Consider the following 20,863-nt stretch of genomic DNA (forward strand, 5'->3'; position numbering starts at 1 on the left):
TAAAGCAGATCAGTCCTGGATGTTCATTGGAAGGACTGATGCTGAAGCTGAAACTCCAATACTTTGGCCACCTCATGAGAAGAGTTGACTCATTTGAAAAGACCCTGATGCTGGGAGGGATTGGGGGCAGGAGGAGAAGGGAATGATAGAGGATGAGATGGCTGGATGGCATCACCAACTCGATGGGCATGAATTTGAGTAAACTCCGGGAGCTGGTGATGGATAGGGAGGCCTGGCGTGCTGCGGTTCATGGGGTCACAAAGAGTCAGACACGACTGAGCAACTGGACTGACTGACTGACTGACTGACCCACTGATAAACACTTAGTTGTTGCACCTGCGTCCCCTGCATTGCAGGCAGGTTCTTTACCAACTGAGCTACCAGGGAAGCCTGTTGTTATTATAATAAAGATTCTGTTAATTAATAATCTTTATTAATAAAAATTTGTATACAAAAAAAGTGTGCTTAGATGTCTGTTTTCTGGAATTCCTTCCAAAGTAATTAAGTGAATAGTTTGAATCTATGTCCAGAGGGAAGTAATGCTCGTCAACAGAAAGAGAACGCTGAAATAGAGAAGCGGGGACCTCCGGGGGACCAGGGCAGCCCACGCATGCTGTTGTGGTACTATAAGAGAATTTAGGATGCTCAGAGCTGTCTGTACTCAGCAATAGGTTAAAGTAAAGTTCTCTGCACTTTTGAGAGACACAGAGAATGCACTCTGGAGTTTAAGCAAAGTAAGCACAATTACATTTCTAACTGTAAGCACACGATCCAACACTTGCTGGCCGGCTGACTCCATATTTGGCAGGCGTATTTGGGATGGTCTGGCTTGACATAAAAGCTACTCTGCATGCAAAATCTATTTTGAGGAAAGAGGAAACTTCAAGTAAAGAATTATTATCCAGGGCACCTGAAGATTAAGTGTCTGAAGACACCCTCGTGAATTCTGGCTGGGACAAGTGCATCCTACAGATCATAGTCTCTGGACAGAGGAAACAGTGATATCAAAGTAGAAGATTCAGAGCTTGAAGTTGCAGGTGCCGATTTCCAGTCTAGCTGCTTCTCACATGGGCAACTTCATTTCACACAATCGAGATGAGAAGCAAAAAGGATTTACATATTTATCATGGTTACTGATAACATAAAATATTATTATAACTATTTCACAACTAACATTTAATTCAGTGAGTATTTATTGCTCTTCTACCAAGTGCTGGACATTTTGTTAGGCTCTGGGTTTATAAACGATGAATAAAAGCATTATCTAGGGGCAGAGCAAGGGTAGAAAGGAAGGTGACAGTAACTGACATTTAATTTTTTAGTAAGTGAAATGATTTAGGTAGATGTGAAGCAGCTTGCATCTATTTCATTTAATATTCAGAGCAGCCTTTTGAAGTTTATATTACAGATCCCCAATTCAAGATGGCAAAATAAAGACTCAGAGAGTTTAGTAACTACCAAGTATCACACACCAAGGGAAGTGGCAAGGCTGAGACCTGTACCTGGTAGCTCTGGCTCCAAAGACCGTCATCTTTTAGTTAGATTTTCTCCCATTTCTGACTGTACTGTAAATCGTTATTTAAACTGCTCACAAAATTGGAAAAGAAGTTGAGGAAAATGGTGAATTTTTTTCTAAGGGATATCAGTAAAGATTTGACATAGGCAATAACTTTGGATGTTGGAGGGTGATTAACATTTTGACAGGCAGGAGACTCCTAGGCATAGGAAGTATAAAGGAATGAAGCTTGTGGAGGATGACAAAAGCTTGCAAGGGAAAATTTTTAAATTGTGGCTTTTCTTATGAGAATTAGGTATAAGGGATTGGGAGGGGGTGGGATCCAAGGCAGATTTAAAAAAAAATAGCTTTATAAGGTGTACTTTAGGTATCAGATAATTCACTGATTTCAAGGATACAATTTAATAATTTTTTTTAGTAATTTTACCAGGTGGTGGTGCCACCATCATCATAAATCAGTTTTAGAATATTTTCATTCCCCTCAACAAAGATCCCTCATGCCCTTCTCCCTGCCTTAGGAAACCATGGCTCTACTTTCTGTCTATAAATTTGCATTTTCTGACATTTCGTATAAATGAAATCATACATATATTATCTTTTTTGTCTGGTTTCTTTCACTTAGAATGACGTTTTTCAAAGTACATGTTGTGGCATGTGTCAGCACTTCATTCTTTTTTTATGGTTGACTAACATTCCATTGGGGAAAAAAAAACATTCCATTGAATGGTTATGCTATGCTTGATTATCCATTCATTAATTGAATGCTTGGGTTGTTCCACTTCTTTGGCTATTAGGAATAATGCTACTATGCACATTTATGTGGATGTATGTTTTCATAGCTCTCAAGTAGATAACTGGAAGTAGAATTGCTGGGCTGTTAGATAGTTTTATATTTAACCCTTTGAGACACTGACCAGCTATTTTCCAAAGTGGCTGCATCACTTTACATTCCTGCCAGCAGGGTATGAGTGTTCCTATTTCTCTACATCTTAACAGCACTTGTTGTTGCCTGACTTACAGGTCACAGTCATTCTAGTCCTTGTGAAATGGTACCTTGTGGTTTTCATCTGCATTTTCTTAATGACTAATGGTGTTGAGTATCTTTGCATGTGCCCAAGACATAACATCTAAAGACTCTGTTTGGATGATACATGTAACTAAGATGCAGAACATAGTAAGTGGGATTTGTAGGAAGAATAATCAAGTTGTGAGCCGTTCACATGGTACTGAGTTGCAGATGTTCAGAGGCAGAGACAAACTCAGGTCCGGAACTCAGAAGAGAATTGAAGGCAAGACATGTATAGTTGGGTTCAGTTACACAGAAAAGGCAATTGAAGTCAAGAAACTAGAGGAGTTCATTGACAGAGAAAACGTAGGAGTATCTTTTTTAAAGAAATGGATAAAGGGAGGTATGACTTTAGGAGACATAAGAGAGACAAGTGCCATGGATGCCATTGGAAGACAACTTTTAAATTTTGCTTATGTTCATATTTTATTGTACTTCCTTGCAGTGTTTTTCTTCACACATAAATTAATAAACTTAGTAACATGGACATATCATACATATTTAATAATATTTTATTTATACTCAACCTTGAGTCATGAACATTTTCATGTCACTAGTTTTATTTTTTAATGGCTAATTTAAAGTATTTAATTATAAATAGATACCATAATTAATTTATCCTTATTTTGGACCTTATTAAAGAATACTGAAGTAAACCTTTCAGTACAAAATATTTGTGTGGTGCTCCAATGATTTTCCCAGTATAAATTCTTAGAAATTGAAATTTCTTGTTAAAAGCATATAAAAAAATTAAGACTCTTTTTATATACATTGCCAAATTTCTTTCCAGAAGTGCCTCTCTCCCCCCAGCAGTGTATGAAAATAATGAGCCAAATGTATCAAACATGAAAAGAGTATCTTATAGATGTAAGGAAAATATTTAACATTACTATTCTTTTAGGAGATCTGTTTCCAAGATTGCCATGAGCACCTATTGATGGCAACTAACTGGAGGAATTTTGCTTTTAATTTTTAAAATTATTTAAGGTGTATTACATGGTAATTGGATAGATACATATAAAAATCAACATCTCTCTATATCCATACACACACACACACATATGTATATAGTGAAAAGATTACTATAGTCAGATTTTGAAGGAATAATGGAAGACCAACAGTAGTAAATACCTCACAACAGCATTGGAACTGTGAATATTATTGACTTTGGTGACTGTGTGTCTGTTGGTAGTATTTGAGAGTAATTTTCCCTTGAGAGAGGTTATGCATGCATGCTAAGTCGCTTCAGTAGTGTCCAACTCCTTGTGACCCTATGGACTATAGCCCTCCAGGCTCCTCTGTCCATAAGATTCTCCAGGCAAGAATGCTGGAGTGGGTTGCCATGCCCTCCTCCAGGGGATCTTCCCCATCCAGGGATCGAACCCGTGTCTCTTATGTCACCTGCATTGGCAGGTGGGTTCTTTACTACTTGAGCCACCTGGGTGACAGATATCAAATTGTAGTTCTCATGTCAAATTTTATCAAATTTTCTTTTCCTTTGTCCATTTACTTTGCTTTCTTCAAATGCCTTGTGGTTTTGAAAATGTTTTATTATACTATAGGGAAAAATGTCTTTAAACTAAATTAAATTTTCTATTTTTTTCAGGAATGTTAATTTTTTTATCACCACTCTTTTTTTCTTCATTTCTTCTTTATTCATACTCCCTCATTTATTTCCTTGGGTTAGAATTCTCACATAGAGAGTTTCATAAATGATGCTACAGAGGCAAATCAGGAGTAGGTTGTCACTTGTATAAATAAAGAATAAGCCTTTGGAATTCGGTGTATGGACTTCCATAAATGTCAAACCTAATTTTTGTTTTTAGATGTGATGGGAATAGCATTTAATGTCACTGTTTGAGTCATTGAATGGATGTCTGTTGAGCTCATTAATGTTCCTCATTCAGAGAACCCTTTATGGACATCCACTCCATAAGTTTATTACCATTCATGGGAAAATATTTGACCCAAATACTCTTTGCTTCTCTGTGGCATGGATCATAATTCTACCACAGTGAGCTGTTTCCTTTCTCAACCACAGAGATGTACAATCCAGGCATTCTGAATACGCATAAACTCTGTTATTTCCTGTATAAACTGAAACTTGAGCTTGAATTATTTCCATTCCTTTCCCCTCTTTTTTGATTATCAATTTGAGAAATATCTCCTCCAACTCCACATTTAACAGGTGTGTGTGAGTGTGCTCGGTTGTATCTGACTCTCTGCGACCCCGTGGACTGTAGCCCGCCAGGCTCCTCTGTCCATGGGATTCTCCAGGCAAGAGTACTGGAGTGGGTTGCCATTTCCTTCTCCAGGGATCTTCCGGACCTAGGGGTCAAACCCACATCTCCTGCTTTGGCAGGCAGGTTCTTTACCGCTGAGTCACCGGGGAAGCCTGGTCCATCCCCTTTACTTCTTCTTAGAAAGAGGACCACAAAGTTCCCCAAACATTTCTTTACAGTTGCTCCAGCTGACTTTTGGAATGTTTCTGGTAGGTCAGTGAAGATCTAAAGATCTGATAGTTCTGGGGGAAGAGCTTCATGATAAAAGTATATCCCTGCAAGTATAAGTTCTAGTAATCTTCTGACCATTTAATTGAAGAAACACCATTCCAAGATGTAAATGTTTATTGAGTATCCATAAGAATTTCATCATATTTCAAAGCTCTATGGCTTAAAAAAATGCACTAGAAATGTTTGGTGAGAGATATTTTTCTGAATGTTTTTTTGTGAAATACATTCTGACATTAAATGAATCATCTAATATAACTCTAGAGAGAATTTAATTGATGCTTGTAGTATGGATTAGCTGAAGTTACATGGAGTCTATTACAGATGCAGATTTTGCTTTAGACAAAATTAATAAGAGATTAAAAGCAATGAGTCTTACCAATTCCTCCAGTATATAAATGAAAAAAAATTAGCAGAAGACTACCTCAAAATAAGAAATAAGAAAATTCAACTGGTGAGATATCTCTGATAGAATATTTTTAGAATCACAGATATAGTAATTAAAATAATTCTTAGTTTAGAATATTTTAAAATTTGATCATTGTAAGACAGAACATAGATACGTAGATATTACTGTTTGGTTCAGACAGAATTGAATTATGCTGCAGCAGCAGCAGCAGCATTCCTGTTTTAATACTCTGAAATGATATTTGAACAAATGGCTAATTTAGGTGTTGTAAAAGTGAAGATAAAATTCATAACTACTATGTAATAGACATATAAACTCTATAAAGTTACTCCATATCTATCTTGCTTACTGCACAATGTAAAAAATAAATCTCTAAATACAGTTTGAGAATATGTATTATAAAACTTATTTACCATAAGAAAATTTTGAAAATCAGAATTTATAAAACAAGCAAAAATGATATTATTGTAATAATGAACATCTATGATTGTATTTGAGAATAATTTCTGTGCTCAATGAAATACACCTCAAGCATATTATAACCATCTTTTCCTATTTAAAACATGAATTGCTATCAATATACCAAAAGTAGGTTAAAAAGTAATTTTTTCTTAAAAAATGTTCTTAATACTAACAACAGACATACATTTTTAGGTTAATTTTTCATTTGTAGGACTAAATTTTGCTGTGATATTTAACCAAGGTCTTTTTTGACAGTGTGATTCATTTTTACCATGGTTGAGCAATCTTTCCCTCCAAAGTACAATTTAATGTTTCTTTTTTTTAAAGTAAGTTTTCAACCCATGATTGTAGCTCCATTACACTTCACTTAACCAGTAAGCCCTAGATTTTTCCAATATAATGTGTTATGGTTTTGTTGAGTGAAAAATGAAGACTTGGGCACCCTTCCTCTTATGATGAAAGCAGAAATTCTTTCTGTATTTTTCTTTTTCATCCCTAACCACAACATGACAGCGGTTATTTTATTTTATTAAATATTTATCAAATATTTTTGATAATTATCAATTATTTATTAAATATTTTATTTGATTCATTGACTTGTTCACTCATCTACATCATCAAATCTAGCTGTTGGTTTGCATTGCCTATTGCTGCCCCTTTCTTCACTTCTGCAGCCACTAATCAAAGGTATTACTGGGGTCAGATATCTTCACCTTCAGAAGCTTGCCCTCTTTAGTTCTACGCCACGTGCGATCATTAGCACAATGTTCTTTACACATTGTCATAATGCTTAGCACAATGTTCTTTACACATTTTCTCCTCTTTTTAAGAACAGTAACTAGCTTTCTCCTTCCTATTCTATTAAGTATAAACCTTTTATCCTAAGAGTTCATCCTCTCTCTTCATCTGACCCTTTTCTTTAGCATTCCCATTTCTTCTTCCTCTTTGGCCCAGTTGCTCTGCTACTTCCAAGCCATTGGGTTTTTCTCAGCACACAGGATTGGTTTCTAACGGCTTCCCTATTTGGGCAGATGTCATGCCCTGAATCTTGGGAGCCCACTGCTTTCTGAGAGAGTCCATTCCATCTTGTGATAAGTCAGTCAGAGGGGTTTTCTTTTTATTGACCTAAACCACCTATCACATATTACGTATGATTTTTGCTTTTATCTTTATGTGTCAGTCTAATCGTATCTTTTCTCAGTTGCTGCTCTGTGTGTGTTACGTCTACAGTGGCGCTTTTTATGAGCTCTCTGCATCTGGCATCCAGTGCTTCCGTACCCTGATCTACCCCCCCCCCACCCCAGAAGCATAGCAGCTTGAGCTCTAACTGTGTGTTGTACATGTTTAATACGTGTTTGGTGACTAAGCTACCCACTAAATATGGAAGAAATGTCTTCTAAAAATAGAGATAATTCCACATTTAGAAGGTAGCTTAGTGATATGATATACTTAGCTATACTTATCAAAGGATGACAAAATCTCTGTCTTGGAAATGATTCTGTGAATTAAGTAACAACTCCTGATCATGTGCATACTCACATCCCCCCAGTCTCACATGGCAAAATGCCTAAGCGATACCAATTGTTGAAAAAAAACCATTTTGTATGTTTACTTCTAATTGATTAATTGAGACAGTATTACATATTGTATATCCACACAGATTCAGAATGGCTTGGCTTTCTAAATATATGATTCACTGTTATTATATTCTAAAGCATTGAACAATTGGCATACTCAGTTTTATATGTGCAATTTCAAACAATGCAGGAAGAATATTGATATTTTTGCCTACATTTAAATGTTAATATGGGAAAATATCTTGGCATTGTTAATACCCAAAAAAGGACAAATATATCTTTCAAATAGCCGATGAAGCCTGACCTTTTATTTGTATCTCTAAATTGCTAACATCACCAAATGTTCTTGCATTTTAAACTTTTTCAAAAATTGTGTTTCCATAACAATTTTAATTGAATCTTCTGTGATGCTATTTTAATCATTGTAGTCAACCACAGCATGTAATTAGACTTCAGTCCGAAACTTTCATGCACTAGTATGGGAGTAGACACTTATAAAAATGTCGTGTCAAGTCTGGATTTCCTCTCCTGACCTCTGTCTGCTGCACCCATGACGCTATAACCGAGGGTCATAATTGAACGAGAACAGAGTTTGATTTCCATTTATCCTACATAATGTGGAAATTCTTGTCCAGGGGCTGCTAGTTAGGGTCATCATCAGTAGATGTGTGGTATAAAGATAAACACATAGTGATAGGTTTTCATTAAGGCCGTGACCAATAAACACACTGGTTTGTTTGTAGAGTGGCTCCTGAAGGTTGAGAGTGCCCCTCAGAGTCCGTGTAAGAGACTGAAGCTCTGGGCAGGGTGCTGTGGGTGGCCCAGGTGTGGAGGAAGCCTCATTTACAGGCCTTATTGCTCGATTGTGCTTCTTCACAGGTCCTGAATTATCAGCAGTGAGTTATTTTTCGGTTATTATTATTACTAGATTTCTTTAAAATTCACTTCTGTGTCTTCTCATTAATCATCTATGAAATGTTGGAAGGCAAAATGCATGAGGCTCAGAGCTAATTATGCATTCTATTATGCCTTTAGATATCTGGATGAAAGTCATGTTCCAACACACAATCCCTTCCCTAAAACTCATTTCCACAAGTGATGATTTAGTGATCAATTTACTTTAAAGGTTTGCCTTTGGGGACAATGATTATCCTGGTTTGCTCTTTTGAAAGAATAGACTTTTCTTTCTGGGAATATGTAAATATTTAGAAAAAAGTTTCATTGTGGACTTTGAAATGCTTTTAACACAAAATGTGTTGAAACCTATGCTTCAACTATCCCTGGGGGGAAAGGATACCTTTGTATCTATGCAGAGAATGAGAGGCAAGGTGCCCAGAATTCTCAGATTCCTTTGATTAAATATGGTAACCAGCTACTTTGGAAGCAGGGAGGGTGAGTGCAAATTGTAGTTTTGTTTTTCAACTCCAAAGTTAGTACTTGTGAACAATAAGAGAATGATAAAATGACAAAATACCTAAATATGATGATTACTGATGTTTTCCCTGACCATCTTTGTTTTTCTACCGTTCACAGCAAAGCATGTTACGTATAACTAGTGAGGAATGCGAACCTTAGTCTCATATATTTGTCTTTCAATTTGATCGCTTGATATCCTTCTTACTCTGCAGTTTTGAAAAACATCAGTTTTTAGTAATAAAATCCATGACTTGTAGGTATAGGTTATACATTAGATTACAATAAAGAAATATTTTCCCATATTTTCTAACAGCAGAGTGCAGTATTTTGCAAGGAAAGGTGTCTTTGTGATTTAGAGTATATTCATTTCTATTAGACTGTGCTTTTTCTGAGCCCTTATAGTTCAATTAGAATGTGTGCAAAAATACTTGTGCTATAAACTCTATAAGAATTTTTTCTAAAAATTAAGTCAGAAGTGCAATGTCAGTTGAGTTTTGGATTTAGTGAGAACAAAAGCAAGGGTGGATTTCCGGTGGGGAGGGACTGTCTCCTTCTAGATGTCAGTGTCCACCCCAGAGCCACATTTGCGGCAGAAGATTTCCTTGTTGTGAGTCAGGAAGCCTTCCCCCACCAAGGAGACCGAACACTTCCCACAGTTAAAGCATTCACTGTGCCACTGGCGGTCTTGAAAGCAGATAAACTTGGCACCTCTGAGACCTGTAAAGCAATTGGAGAAAAAAAGTAATCTATTCTCTCAACAAATAGATGGAGCATTCTATCAGGTACACTTCTGGGAGCTGGAGATAAAACAGTGAGTAAGACGACATCAAGAAAGTAACCAAGAAATGATGCCACCCCCAATGGCCTGTGTCCATTCAGGAACGCCACCCACAGGTTCTTCATTTGAGATCCAGCCAGATACCCAGTCAATTTTGTCCCAAAATCTACATAAGTAGGTTGAATTTGGACATACAAAGCACATATTTTTGGAGACAGTTCCTGATTGCCTAAGACGTAAGGCTTCCCTTGTGGCTCGGAATCTGCCTGCAATACAGGAGACCTGGGTTCGATCCCTGGGTTGGGAAGATCCCCTGAAGAAGGGAAAGGCTACCCACTCCAGCATTCTGGCCTGGAGAATTCCATGGATTGTATTAGTCCATGGGGTTGCAAAGTCGTACACAGCTGAGCAATTTCCAAAAGATATAAGGAAATATAGGGTAGTGCAATGAGAAGAAGAAATGTTTTGAAGTCAGACTTCAAAGTAAGTTACTTATCTTACTTATCTAAGTAAGTGACTTGGTTACTTGCTTATCTAAGTAAGTTACTTACTTATCTAAGTAAGAATATTTTTTCCTTCCTCGTGACCCTGTTTACTTTGAAGCAAAGTTAAGGTAAAATAAATGAATACTTCCCAGCCTGGTATCTGATATTTTAATGACTTTTAGTTCTCGTCTCTCTTTTCCCATGTTTAATTTTATTGAAGATAAAGTCCCATGGTCATGTTGTGGCTTGAAACACAATTTCCAAAAGCCTCCAATAGAGAATTTCATCCGAACTGTCCTTAGCTAGCCTCATATGATAACCTTGTTACCTTGCCCAGAGTTGACTGCAGTGTAGGCTTGCAACAAAGATGTGTGAATCTGATTCCTGTGGCCACTGAAGCCATGTTACCCAATGACATCAGCTCCCCCATTTCAACTTGGGCCTTACTTGAGCCATAGGATTTCTATTAATAAGAAAAGGTATGAGAATTTGAGTCTTCGGTGAGACTCTCTCTCTCTACCCAAATATAAATCCAGGGTACAGTTCAAGGAACTGATTTTGAGGAGTTGTAAAAAAGGAGAAAAGGTCTAAGGTCTGTATAAGGGTTTGGGATGCCCTAGACTTGAATCTTCATTTGCCAGGTTTTCTCCAAGTGATCTTAGGGCTATGAAATTCTTTTGGTTTGCTTATCACACTATTTTAGTGAGGCTAAAATAGTTCATATGCTGATTCACATATAATTTCCAACTATTCCATTTGGGATGGTAAAGCAAAAAAGGTGAATAAATATTTTATTTCAGGTAAATTCTCCTTAGATATGATAATGAACTTTTGTTTCCTTCCTGGAAATGTTTTTTGATGTCTTCACATATAATTTACTAGTTCAGGGATACATTTACATCAAATTCTTGTACTTTTCTTGATTAAATTGTAGCTTATTTATGATGCCATCACTACTTTCTAATGAGAGTAAATCAATAATGTACCAATTAATCCCCTTAATATTATTCAAGATGTTAATAAGCTGATTGCAAGAATAATGTTCTATATATACATAAACCACCTCTGTTCGTGAATTTAATTATTACACATCTAGCATTTTGATGCACATGAAATTTTCTTGATTTTATTATTAAGCTCTGTACAGGGGGCAAATGTAAAAATAATTCTTCTAGAATTTTACAAAAAAAGAATAAAAAGGAAGCAGCTGGTACCAAGAATATAAGAAAGTCTTGACTTAACATGTGAGATGGTTATAAATTGTTTCGATTTTAGATGTGTTTACTTCCTCAGATCTTAGGGGTCATTTTCAATAAGAAAGTCAACCAGGAAACAGGACTCTGACACCTGTTTTATCTGGTTTCATTTATTCCTGAAAATTCAGTAAAATAAGAGCTGGCATTTGTTGAGCTCCTAGAGATGAATCAGTCACTATTCCAAGCCCTTTACTTCACACAGCTCTCACCTCACTCCATGGGGTAGTTATTACCATCAACCCGACTTTGCAGACAGTAATTGTCAAACAGAGAGGTTAGCCTCTTGGCCAAATCACCCAGCTGCTAAGTGGCAGATCTGGGATTCAATCCTAGGCCATCTGTTTCAGAGTTTGTGCTTCCAACTTCACCAAATTAAGTCTGAATTTTCTTTCTTAAAGAACATAACCAGAAATATTAGCATTCCTGTCTGAAGAAGTCAACATTTGAAACTCACTTTACTGAAAATAAACAGAAATAGAAAACAGCAAAGATGTGATCTCATTTAATTCCTCATTTTGCAAAGAAGGCAAATGAGGACCTTGGAGGTGAGTTGCATACCTATAGTCACACAGTAATCAGGGGCAGAGACAAGGCCATGGTCTTTTACTCCCTAGATCAGTGCTGTTCTCACTAGGTCAAACTGCTTCATTTATCCCCTTAGAAAGGTAAATCCTATCTTAGAGGAGGAGAAAAAAATTGTAGTTACATCTTGAGTTTGTTCCTTATAGATCTAGTTAATTTAAAATGATGTTTTAAAAACAATTCTAACATAGTTTCTGGGGATGACATATTGTTTGCCTGAATGTACAATTTTCAGAAGATAAATGTATGGTATTAATAGTATAGTTCCCTATGGTACATTAGTTCAAATAGCTCAACTCTAAAGAAGCACTACTACAGAGAATATATATATATGTGTGTGTGTGTATATATATTTAAAAGTGTTAGTCGCTCAGTCTTGTCTGACTCTATGACCCCATGGATTGTAGCCTGCCAGGCTCCTCTGTCCATGGGATTCTCTAGGCGAGAATACTGGAGTGGGTTGCCATGCCCTTCTGCAGGGGATCTTCCCGACCCAGGGATCGACCCCAGGTCTCTCACATTGCAGGCAGATTGTTTACCATTTGAGTTACCTGGGAAGCCCATATATATTTTAAAATCAGATCAAGACATACTAAAGTGAGTTGGAAGTTTTTGCAGGCGTTTAGTTTCTGGTGTGTCTCAATCACAGAGCCAAAAGAAGATTAGGATAATGAGCAACAGACTGATTATTCTAAATGTATATCCTGCATTTGGATTACTTTTGGGACAAATCTTTGGTTCCTGATCATCCCTGTGTTTCGTGTGGAAAATGTAGTTTTTCTGTCTGATTTTTAAAAAGTTGGGTTCAGTAATTGACCTGCAGCCGTCCATCAGAAAAATCACTTAGACACATGCATCTGTGGTGATGCATCAGAATGGAAACTCTTCAAGTTCAAAGTTTGAATAGGCTCTTTAAGATCCATACTAGTCATCTGAGTCCCTGGAAAGTTTTCAAACATTTTTAAGTTGTTGAAATCTCTCATTTCTTCATGGAAATCCACCTCCAACCCACCCCCACCCCGCCTTTTCCTGGCCAATTCAAGAAAAGTGTCGTAGAATAAATTGTCTGAGTCCATCAAGCTGTGATTGCATATTCTACTAAGTTTTTGGAGCTCCAGTTACTGTTACATTTTTGGAAGTTTCATTTCTAACTAGCACCAGTAGAGAGGGAGGCTTATTCCCTTGGCTGCAGGAGTTGCCAGATATGCAGAAGCAGGAGAGCAGAGTGATTAACTGCCCAAGCCTTGGAGCCCTATGTTCTAAAATTGCCAGTGTACGTCCCCGAAAGGGCTGCAGAGGTGACATAGCTGAATGATTGTGGGAGGAACAAAGGGGGCATGCCCTACCAGTGGGCCGGCCACTCGGCTCCCTGTGACAGTGACCTGCCCGGGAGTGTGAGCGCAGTATGCTCACCCCGGGCAGGCTCTTCATTTACTTTTTGGCTGAAGAGAGAGATTTTACGTTAGTTGTTTCCAAGCTATGCAGGCCAAACAAAACATGCTTGCTGGCCAGATGTAGCCCATGGTCCAGTGTGAGATTCTAAAAAATATGGTACCTTGTATGGAGAAACAAGACCATGCTGTGTTTATCTAGGAAACTTCCTCCCTTGCAAGAAAGTGAAAGCCTATCAAGCTGGGCTTGCAGCAAAACTCTTTACTTGAGGATAAATAAATATTCAATTTTACTTGTGATATATCTGAAGATAGAGGAGGGAGAAAATAATCTGTAATAATCCTATGTTACATAAACTGAGCCAGAAGTGAAATATGATCTAAGAGTACTAGGAATGGAGAACAGAAATACAGTTCTGCCATGTTATTTGGTGACCATACCTGAAAGAATAGCTATTGGAATGGAATACTACCCAGCCATAAAAGAGAACTTATCTGAGTCGGTTCTAATGAGGTGGATGAACCTAGAGTCTGTTATACAGAGTGAAGTAAGTCAGAAAGAAAGAAACAAATATCATATGTTAATGCATGTGTATGGAATCTAGAAAGATGGTACTGATGAAATTATTTGCAGGGCAGTAATGAAGGCACAGGGAACAGACTTATGGATTCAGGAGCGGAGGAAGGAGGGAGAGAAGGGACATGTGGAGAGAGTGACATGGAAATATACATTACCAAATGTAAAATAGATAGCCAATGGGAATTTGCTCTATGACGCAGGGAGCTCAGATGGGGCTCTATAACAGCCTAGAGGGATGGGATGAGGGTGGAGGTGGGAGGGAGCTCCAAGAGGGAGGGGATGTAGGTATTCCTATGTCTGATTCATGTTGATGTTTAGCAGAAACCAACAGAATACTGTAAAGCAATTATCCTTCAACTGAAAATAAATACATTTTTAACAAGGAGAGAAAAAAAGAAGAGCTATTGGGTTTCTCAGGGATGAGAGGGTCACTTCTCTTATGACAGGATTAGCATTTCAGAAGTAACGTCTGAGGAAGATACAATGTGCTTTTTGCCTTGAAAACTCATTTAGCACAGATAGATTTACCACTTATGTTGTTTTCAAATCATATCACACACATTTTGTTCAACGGAATGCTATCTTGTTTTATCTATTCATAATTAAAACTTACTGTAAGGGAACAGAATGAAAGAGAATAATACATTTGCTAGAATCATCTTAAATTGAGGTTTAATTAATTCCTCACCTATGCTATCATAATTATTATAACTTCTGATTTTTGCACAGTACTTGCATTTAATTAAAACTTTTTCTATTTTAAGGCCCCTTCACTCTTGGGTTAGAATCGAGCAGCATTTTGATTTATAAGTATCCCTTTCTCCCACTCATTTTCTTAAAGCTCTACCTCAGCTCAGGCCTCCTTGTGAAGATCTTCTTTGTTCATCTTACTCTCCTTCTTTCCTGAAGGACTACTTTACTTTGAGTCAGTACCGTGAAGTTTAGTATTAATGACCCTCTACAGAGCCTAGCTGCCTTAATTATATGCTATACTCACCTTGAGGGTTCTGTGTAATATTCATATTTTTATATAGGTACTCATGTTTGTTTCAAAAGGAAACAAGGGAACGATCATCCTTTTTTTAAATGACGTTTCCTAAATCAACTGTATAGCATTTTCAGAACCATACTTTTTCTTGCTAGGACTATATTAAACTTACCAGTAATAGGCTTGGTGCAGGCGGCACACTTTTTGGCGTAAAGATGGTTGTAGCAGTCCAGACAGAATGGATAGTCATCCTTGGACATAAACTCTTCCTCACAGAGCTCTTTCCCACAGCCGCTGCACAGAAAACACTCCTTATGCCATGGCTGGTCATGGAACGTTATCCCACCTGAAGTTATCACCTGGCAAGTGATCACAAAAATGGCCATGACCCTGGAATGTCTTTTGTGATTCTCTTCTTTGTCCACAAGTGGTACTTCGAGCGACCCTATCACCTTGTGTCAGAGGGTGTCTTTTTCCTGTGATTTTTTGGAACCAAAGTAAAACAAAAGTCTGTCTCGATCAAATAGAACTGATGAGAATTATCCTAATTTTTCTCCTACAGTGGTATAGGAAAGAAGCAGGGTCATGATGAGCTCAGGAAGATGAAAAAGGTATAGGCCCTTGATTTCTTTGCTCATCTTCCTCTTTCTTGTTGGTCTTCAAAGATCTGCCATTAGACTTAAGATACTTTCTATGCTATGTTCTTATGTTTATATATAACTTCTAAGAATCCTTAAAAAAAAGCTGATTTTTTTCCTGAATGCTTTATGCAGCAGTAGCATCCCTGAAAGGATTTGCTCAACACCATTCCCAGGCGGTGCTAGTGGTAAAGAACCCATGTCCCTGTGCAGGAGCTCCAGGAGACTCAGGTTCAGTCCCTGGGTTGGGAAGAGCCCCAGGAGGAAGAAATGGTAACCCACTCCAGTGTTCTTGCCTGGAGAATCCCATGGACAGAGGAGCCTAGTGGGCTACAGTGCATGGGGTTGCAAAGAGTTGGACATGACTGACGGGACTTGGCATGGCACGTGTCATCTGCTAATAATGACTAAATATAATATTTCTAAGCTGTTTTTTCAGTCTTCAGTCCTGTGCTTAACCTGTTCTTAACATTCTCAACATCCTGACACAGTATCTTCCCTCTTTAAAGACGAACCACTCCAGAGAGTTAGAGCAGGTACGTCTCTTGCTCGGGACACAGAGTGAGAATTCAAACCTGCGGTCTGATTCCACAGTTTGTGTGCCCAACAGTGACCGTAGCACTGAGACGAGATTACTTTGCGCTGATAAGCCACTGACAGATCTTTGTTGAATGAATGAAGAAGCACCAAGGGAAAACATGTTTGGAAAGCAATTCTAGTATCGTACCTAGCACAAATGGGATGACTGTGGGCAACTGTGAGTTTTCGGCACCAGGATTCAGTCATCAGTGCTGTACATTGACCCTTAATGTGTGATGTGTTAGGCTTTTGCAGAGATGCTTGTTATTCCTCCGTAAAGTATTTTCTAACCCAGTTTAATCCATGGACTCTACCTTTTAAAAGACTGAGATATCTCTATTTAAAAATCAGATGGAAAAATATTAGACAACTTTACTTGTGTAGCAATTTTTAAGTCCTAGCATCTTTCAAATCCATGGCTATTGAGCTCTTGGGGGTGGCTGGGGAACCCGGCAAGCGTTCATAGAAATGTCTTCCAATGACTGAAGCAAAGTGATATCTGAGATGGTGCCGTAGTCTTTGTATGCAAATTAACTAGATAAAGAAAACATCTATTCTAAGCTGTTCTATTGTTACAAATTAAATAACTGTCTATGCTCCAGGCTTTTGAAAAGATTATCCTAAAGATATTTAAAACTTTTCCAATGACTACCTTAATGATTAAAGATATTTGATAGAAAGTTATTTTTTGTAAATGAGAAAAAATATATACTATTTTAAATAAGTAAATGGGAAACATAATGGTGTGTGTGAACTAGAGCAATTTAAAATACCCCCTACTGACTTCAAATGCCTTACAACAGGCACAGCAGAATTCAGGATTCTTTTGATTTGTTTGGTCAAATGATTAGCAGGCAAGGCTTAAAAGATTCAAAACTTGAAAACTGTATTCACAGCAAAATGAAACTGGATGTACACACTAAAGATTGTTTCATCAGGGAGAAGAAACTCTGGAACATTAAAAATAGCTTGTTTGTGATTATATTCCTTTTGAAGAGGCAGAGAGGCTAAGGTGAAGTCTAATATCCAAGCCTGGTTTTTGATACTGATTGATCCCAGGATTTAGAACAACTTTCTTCTCTGGCAAAGTGGAGGCAACAATGATTTTGCACTTAGTTAATCAACTTTAGAACACGTGAAACTTGCGGCGTTTGAATTCAAAGGACTATTGTCTGAGGTTACTTGCTTTCTGGTAGAAAATACATTTTAGTTTCACAAAATAAAATCTATGAAAAAATTCTATGGGCTGGTTGAGAAATAGTTTTTGCTTATTTTCTTTTGTTTTATATTTGGTCTTTGGCTTGGGTTGAAACAAATTGTTTTTCTTCAGCTTGGATCATCTTGATTAGAAACATTTATATCCAGTTTTCCTTAAAGGACTTGTGGTTTTAAAAAATTAAATAGAAAATAATCTGGCATGTTATAATCTGTCTACTACCCAATACAAACATTTCATAAATTTCTGGGGACTTAAAATCATGTCCTAAATATAGGGCAGGCTCCTCTAACCTGGGAAACACCAGGGCTTTGGCCCCAGACAGTGCTCAGCTCTGATATACTAGAGAAGATATTTGAATCTTGAATAGCATTGAAGGAAACTTTACATCGTGTGCCCAGCAAATGATTTTAAGATGACTCCCACAAGTTTTATTTTAGTGTAAGTCCTTAAGAAACACAGCCTAAAAATGGCCAACTTAGTTGTCCCTCAAAACAATTAGGTCAATCTATCCATTTTATTTCCATCATCTCTTTCTAAATGCATTTCATTGATACTTTTGAAAGCTTCATGTTCATCTTCTCAGTTTCATAGAGTCTGTTTCTTGTAAAGTCATTTTCTAAGTCAGTATTTCTGATAGAGTAATGGAAGTCTCCATGATTGAGATGGTTTTATGTCATGTTACTTTCAGTAATAATTATCAGGCACCACAATCCTAAAGGAAATCAGTCCTGAATATTCATTGGAAGGACTGATGGTGAAGCTGAAGCTCCAATACTTGGGCCACCTGATATGAACTGACTCATTGGAAAAGACCCTGAAAGATTGAGGGCAGGAGGAGGAGGGAAAGACAGAGGATAAGATGGTTGGATGGCATCACCGACTCGACGGACGTGAGTTTGAGCAAGCTCTGGGAGTTGGTGAAGGTCAGGGAAGCCTGGCGTGCTGCAGTCCATGGAGTCGCAAAGGGTTGGACATGACTGAGTGACTGAACTGAACTATCGTGTAATTTAATAATTATAACTTAGGAGTTTATCGATGCCTCCTCAAATGCAGTATCAGTATTTTAAATATATGTAGAAACTCACTGTGTGTGTTAATTTGTAGGAAGTGGTAATGACATGCTAGCTGTCCGTATGCAAATATACAAATAGTCTTAAGAGATCTGCTGGAGTAGCCTGTAGATCAAAAGTGTTTAGAAACCACTGTACTGAATTAGTACATATTTCCATGATTCAGGCTTTCTGATCACAACTTACAGGCGTGTTTGAAATTTATGATACCTCACAGATCAAGGATTTATTTGAGAAAATCAATATATTAATGGATTACAGACATGTTATCAAGGTGATAGAGATGAGTGACTTTTTCATCTAAAAGCTTAGAGGATACAAAAAGAATTGTACCAAGTTTACTTGAGAAAGGAAAAAAAGTTTCCAATAGGAAAAAAAGTTTGAATAGGTATCCAAGTTAAAAGGCCCTACGTGAAGCTTTGCAACTGGAGGCGAGCGAAACGACTTGCAGTGCTTAGCCTTCTTTCTGCCTAATGAATGTTTCCGTAATGATCTTGTCACTCTTGAGTGTCATTCTCTTATCTGTCTACTGCTAGAAATATAAAAGCTTCAAGCCAAGAAGACATTTACATTGCTTGGATATAAAGTGAGGAGTGAAATATCCTGTTTAAATTGGTTCCCTTAGTCACTCTGTGAGACAAATCCATCTCCCTCTGAAATTATATGGATCAAAAATTTTCTAAGAAATATTTGTATTCAAAGAGAGATGTGGGTCCTTCACCAGAATACGTGAAATCTTGCATGAACAGCAGTGAATGGAACTGGAATATCAAATCACTTGAGCTTTTGGAACATTAAATTCATGTTCTGGGTGGCATTTTATGGTGGTAAAAATAGATGGGCTTCCTCACTGTGACAGGTAGTGCTTTTGAACTTGTTGGAATTCAATACTAATGTGAGTGTGCAAAGATGGCTATAATATGACAGCATCAGTTCATTATAAATATATAATGTTGCTAAAAAGCACTGGTTTGGAAGATTTCATAAGCTTATGCTCTATAGATATTTACCTTCTTACAAAAGCTGCAGTAGTGAGCAAACTCCTTCTCAAAACACGGCACGCAGTAATTGCCACTCTCTTTGGAAATCAAAGGTTTCGTTCCTATTGGCTGTCGGCAATGCTCACATACAAAGCAGGTTTCATGCCAGTAGTTACCCTTAAATTCCATTTTGCGGGAACCTGGACCCCAAAAGTAAGAGTCTATTAGTACAAATCAAGTTTCATTGTTTTCTTTTAAGCAGTAATACATCAAATCACTTAAACTATATGTTAATGTGATAATAAACTAATCAGCCACATAGAAAAAAAAAAAATAGTGTTTGGTTTCCAAAACGTTTATCTGAAAAAAGAGGTCAATAGAGTTCAGATACAATAATGGTGAATCACTCTTTCACTGGAAATTCTTGTGCTGTTTCATAATTTTATGATGTGAAAGGACTATAAAAGTAGACTCTGAAAGGCTGCACATGGTTTAGATAAATTGGGCCATAATAAGAATTACAAGGATATTAGGAATGTCCATGGCACAGACTCCTGAGATTGATGTTGTGCAGTTATAGTCTCCTAGAAAAATCTTTGAATCTATAATAAGAAAATGAGAGAGAATTGTTCTTATGCTGCTGTCCATAGGTATTGAAGAGGATCAACAAAGAGGATTATTACTTGCCTAAAGGTGTAACCGTTTACATGGATCCTTGTATTCCCTGAGAGAAAAGAAAGACGACTGACCCTCAGACCAGTGTTTGTTGAGATACAAAATGATGCGTGATTCCATTCTCCTATGATGGACTGTGCTTTTTGATGCTATTGGTTCTGCCTAGGACAGGGTGTTTAATGCAGTTTTAGCATTATTAATTGGTGTAGATTTTATTTCCTGGTTCAGTTTCTGGTTCAAAATGTTTCTATGAATTATGTTTATGACAATATATAAAAGACAGTACACTTTGCCCATTGGAAACAGAAAGTATAATCTTTTCATTTCTAAAGTACACTAAATGAGATAAAGAGATAGTAAGAAAGATGTCTTTCTGAAAAGCAGGGCTTTGTGTAATGGTCCCCTTTATCTGTGGGCGATGCATCCCAAGATCCCCAGTGGATGTGTGACCCTACAGATAATACTAAACCTTGTGTGTGTGTGTGTGTGTGTGTGTATACCGTGTTTTTTCCCCTATACATACAGACCTTTGTTAAAGTTTATAAATTAGGTATTGCAAGAGATTAATAAAAATAAAATAGAACAATTATAACAATATACTGTAGTAAACATGATGTGAATGTGGTCTCTCTCTCTGAAAGTACCTTGCTGTATGAATTTAATGCCTTTTCCATCTTATCTAAGTA

General features: G+C 37.3%; 1 protein-coding gene across 1 annotated transcript in view; it reads right to left on the minus strand.

Moving 5' to 3' along the window:
- Positions 1 to 3,272: 3,272 nt before the first annotated feature.
- Positions 3,273 to 20,863, minus strand: part of FHL5 (four and a half LIM domains 5) — a 54,977-nt gene continuing 37,386 nt past the window's right edge. Inside the window, exons 4-6 of the mRNA XM_061131698.1 lie at positions 19,533 to 19,702; positions 15,189 to 15,375; positions 3,273 to 9,673 (exon numbers count right to left, since the gene is read on the minus strand). Coding sequence (XP_060987681.1) covers positions 9,510 to 9,673; positions 15,189 to 15,375; positions 19,533 to 19,702 — 521 coding nt within the window. The 3' untranslated portion in view covers positions 3,273 to 9,509. The remainder of the gene's footprint in view (positions 9,674 to 15,188; positions 15,376 to 19,532; positions 19,703 to 20,863) is intronic.

The sequence above is a fragment of the Dama dama genome, chromosome 28 (assembly GCF_033118175.1).
Source record: "Dama dama isolate Ldn47 chromosome 28, ASM3311817v1, whole genome shotgun sequence".
Classification (NCBI taxonomy): Eukaryota; Metazoa; Chordata; class Mammalia; order Artiodactyla; family Cervidae; genus Dama; species Dama dama.